We start from the raw sequence: 3,538 nt of genomic DNA, 5'->3' as shown, positions 1-3,538 counted from the left end.
ATCCGCCTGCCTCTGCCTCCCGAGTGCTGGGATTAAAGGCGTGTGCCACCATGCCCGGCTTAAGCGATCTTTATTTCAAACTATGGTTGTATTAGGCACCCCTGTCACATGAAGGCTTTTGCTCGTGGGACCCTCCCAGATTGGTGACTCAAAACTTTACTTACACTGGAGGAATAGACCTTGTGAGTTTGAGTCACTTTTGTAGCTGGGACTCTTTATACACCTCTGCTCTGAATCCCAAGAAAGAGCCCTACACAGTGCGGACCATGCTGGCCTGTCTAGGGAATCCTAGCTGCCTTTGAAGTGCAACTTCTCTCTGGTCCCAGTGTCCTGTGGGAAACCTGTGTGTCTCCTCTAAGCAGACTCCGGGAGAACTCCCCCGTGCCTGCTCCTCCTCATTTGCTCGTGGCCCGGTGCCTGGCAAGGGTGGTAGTTAAGGCAGACAGTATAGGCAAGAATGAACAAGGTTTTTCCGGGTTGGTCACACTGAAGTATCAGCCTCTTCTCCCATCTCCCTTGTTGGTGAGAACTGAATCTATGTGGAAATAAAGGCAGGAGGAGCACTAGAGGCTTGGCCTGGGGAGAGCATGGAACCACAGGGCTTCATGTCGTTCGCACGGATGTGACAGAAGATGCTGGCCACATGTCAGTCATTCTACAGTGAGCCCGGACTCATTACCCTGCCAGCCAGGCCAGGCATGTCACTGGAGTTCCTGGCATCCACTAAAAGGACGTGGAAGTTTCCTCCTACCCACTTCACTCAGTGTCTGTGATGAGCCCAGAAGCTAAGAAATCATGAAAGGCTATGAAGGGGCAAGGTGCTGGTGCACTGGTGCTAATTCCCGTGGTGACTGAGCCTTTCTTAGGGCCATCCCAGAAAACAAGAACCACAGACCCCAATCCCACTTGTAACACAGAGACCTGCCCCAGGCTTTAGGCTCGGGCCAACCTCTGCAGGATTCATCCCAGCCAAGTACAAGGCAGAGCGGGACCCATACCTACCCCAATACCCCAGATTTATTTTCTTTCTCTCTTCCTTTCTTTCTTTGTTTTGTATCATGTTTTGAGACAGGGTTTTCTCTGTGTAGTCCTGGCTGCCCTCAAACTCACTCTGTAGACCAGGCTGGCCTCAAACTCAGAGATCTGCCCACCTCTGCCTTCTGTGCACGAGGATTAAAGGCGTGCGCCACCATCGCCTGGTTCCACCCCCAGGTTTTCCAGGATACCAAGGAAACCATCAGTCCCCAGCTCTAAGCTGGGTTCCAAGTAAGTTTATTAGAACTCCAGGGCTGCGAGCTTACACACAGGGAAACACCACCATCATGGCTCTGCAGCCTGCCCATCATGGGTGTGGCAATGTTCCTGCCTCAGGCAAAACTCATGCGGCCTGCCTTTGCCCTGTAAGTGCCCTAAAGAGGCAGAGTGTCCTCTCCAGGGAAAACACAACACCAGAGGTTTCTTTATTTGCCCACTACTCACGAGCATCCTGCCCAGACCTCTGGAAAGCCAGACTGTCTGCCTGTTTCCTGACCTCAGCTGGGACTGGGGACCCACATCTGGCAGAACCACTGTTCGCCAGGCCCATCAGTCTCTGCTCACCCCTCAAGCCTCATCACTAAAGTTTGGCTTGAATAAATTCCAGCAGGTGCTCCAGCTGATCCTCCAGGCACTGCTCATCTCCGTGGTTCTCAATGACCCAGTCAAAGTTCCCAAAGTTGTCCAGACCACATTCTGACTCAGCATCGTCCACCCCTGGGAGGAAGAACAGAGGAGTCAGACTCCAGCCCTCCACCCTTTGCCTCTCCTCTGAGAACCTCTGGGAAGTAGGTTCCTGAGCTCCCAGGCAGCCCCTGAAGAAATCACTCTGCTCTGGCCATCGCCTACTGAGAGAAGACTGGATCAACAACTGCAGACAACCCGAAAGGGCGTGACACTTAGCCCAGGCTGGAGCCTGCTGGGAGTATGTGTCCTCAGGGCTGGAAGCAGGGCCTTGAGAAAGAGATTTGACTTGTCTAGGCCAAGGTCCTCATTGGCCATGAGTATGGGAAGAGCAGCATTCATATGGGAGTTGTAAAGCATGAGTCTGTAAGAAGGAGTGTATAAACCACCAGACCCAGGCTGGCCTGCTGGAGCACCCAAGGGACACGCTGTTAGCTTTTACACTCATTAGATCTGAGTGTATCCAAGAAACAGTGACCTGGGGCAGGATAGAGGCCCAAGCTGCCCTTCAGAACTGTCTACAAAGCAGGTCCTGGACTGGTACCACTGAGGCCTCTGGAAAACTTCCTGTCTGGCCCCATGGCTTATCCAGGGTTGGTTTGGCTTGCTCACCAACCACTGTCAGCCCCCAAAGCCTGAAGCACACAAGCATGGGGCTTTAGCCAGAGAAGTCCACTGGCCTTAACAAGACAGCCAAAGGAGATAACTATGAACTTGGCCTTCTACCAACCCATTCCTCAGGCCTCAGGTTCCCCTTTACAGCCTCTCGCTCACTGTCAATATCAGCCTAGAGCACAGGGGTAGCCGAGCTGTGTGCTGAGCCATGGGGATAAATGCTAGTTGCTGCCTACCTGGTGTGAACACCCAGCCCCGTTGCTGTCGACTCTGCTCCGAGGCCACTACTCGGACTGTCTGTATCACAGCCCCATAGGCCTCCTGAAACCACTGGATGTCAGATGCCCTCCGTGTGTCACTCACCAGCTGCAAAGAAGAGACACAAACGGGTGACCACGAGGAAAAAGTGCTATAGGGAAGAAAAGCTGGGGGCGGGGGGAGGGCGAGCCCCGCTACTGAAACCAGAGCAATGGTGCAGCTCACTGAACAAAACACCTCTGAGTACTGTCACCTGCCAAAAAGCACGATCACTCAGCTCCAGTACTAAGTAAGGGGCACTGCAAGTACTCTGCACTCTGCCAGGCATTGAGGATGATATCATAAGCCAAGTATACCTTGCCCTGCTCTCTTGGGGCTGGAACATACAATAGAGCAGGAGATGCAATAACCAGGGGCCACAGTGCTGACTGATGAATGTCAGCCGGGACATGACTGGAACATAGCTCCTCACCTCCTGCTCTCTCCAATCCTGACCCTTCCTGTCTCTGCTCAGAATCAAATCCTTGTCCTTCTGCCCCAGAACCAACTCATCACCTGCTCAACTCCGAGTGGCTCTATCATTAAAATCCATGTAAAGCTGGCCCCTTCTTGGGTCTTTCCCAGCTCTGAGGCCTGCCTGTCACTGGACGATCACATAGGACTGTCTACTAAGCCTCTCTGCTTCAGCACTTACCTGCCCTTCAGCAGCCAGAGCAAGCCAGTTAAATCCTTTATTTGGTTTTAAGACAAAGTATCATTGCCTAGCCCCGGCTGGCCTCAAAACTGGTACATAGCGAAGGCAAACCTTCAATTCCCTGCCTTAGCTTCCTGAGTTAGAATTACTGGCATGGGGCTGGCGAGATGGCTCAGTGGGTAAGAGCACCCGACTGCTCTTCCGAAGGTCCAGAGTTCAAATCCCAGCAACCACATGGTGGCTCACAACCAT

The 3,538-nt window shown here is 52.9% G+C and overlaps 1 protein-coding gene across 1 annotated transcript in view; it reads right to left on the bottom strand.

Moving 5' to 3' along the window:
* Nucleotides 1-1,251: 1,251 nt before the first annotated feature.
* Pmvk (phosphomevalonate kinase) overlaps nt 1,252-3,538 on the bottom strand; it is a 9,713-nt gene continuing 7,426 nt past the window's right edge. Inside the window, exons 4-5 of the mRNA XM_021157650.1 lie at nt 2,571-2,700; nt 1,252-1,752 (exon numbers count right to left, since the gene is read on the bottom strand). Coding sequence (XP_021013309.1) covers nt 1,616-1,752; nt 2,571-2,700 — 267 coding nt within the window. The 3' untranslated portion in view covers nt 1,252-1,615. The remainder of the gene's footprint in view (nt 1,753-2,570; nt 2,701-3,538) is intronic.

This window comes from Mus caroli, chromosome 3, assembly GCF_900094665.2.
Source record: "Mus caroli chromosome 3, CAROLI_EIJ_v1.1, whole genome shotgun sequence".
In the NCBI taxonomy this organism is placed as follows: Eukaryota; Metazoa; Chordata; class Mammalia; order Rodentia; family Muridae; genus Mus; species Mus caroli.
This window is presented reverse-complemented; position numbering and strand designations above follow the sequence as displayed.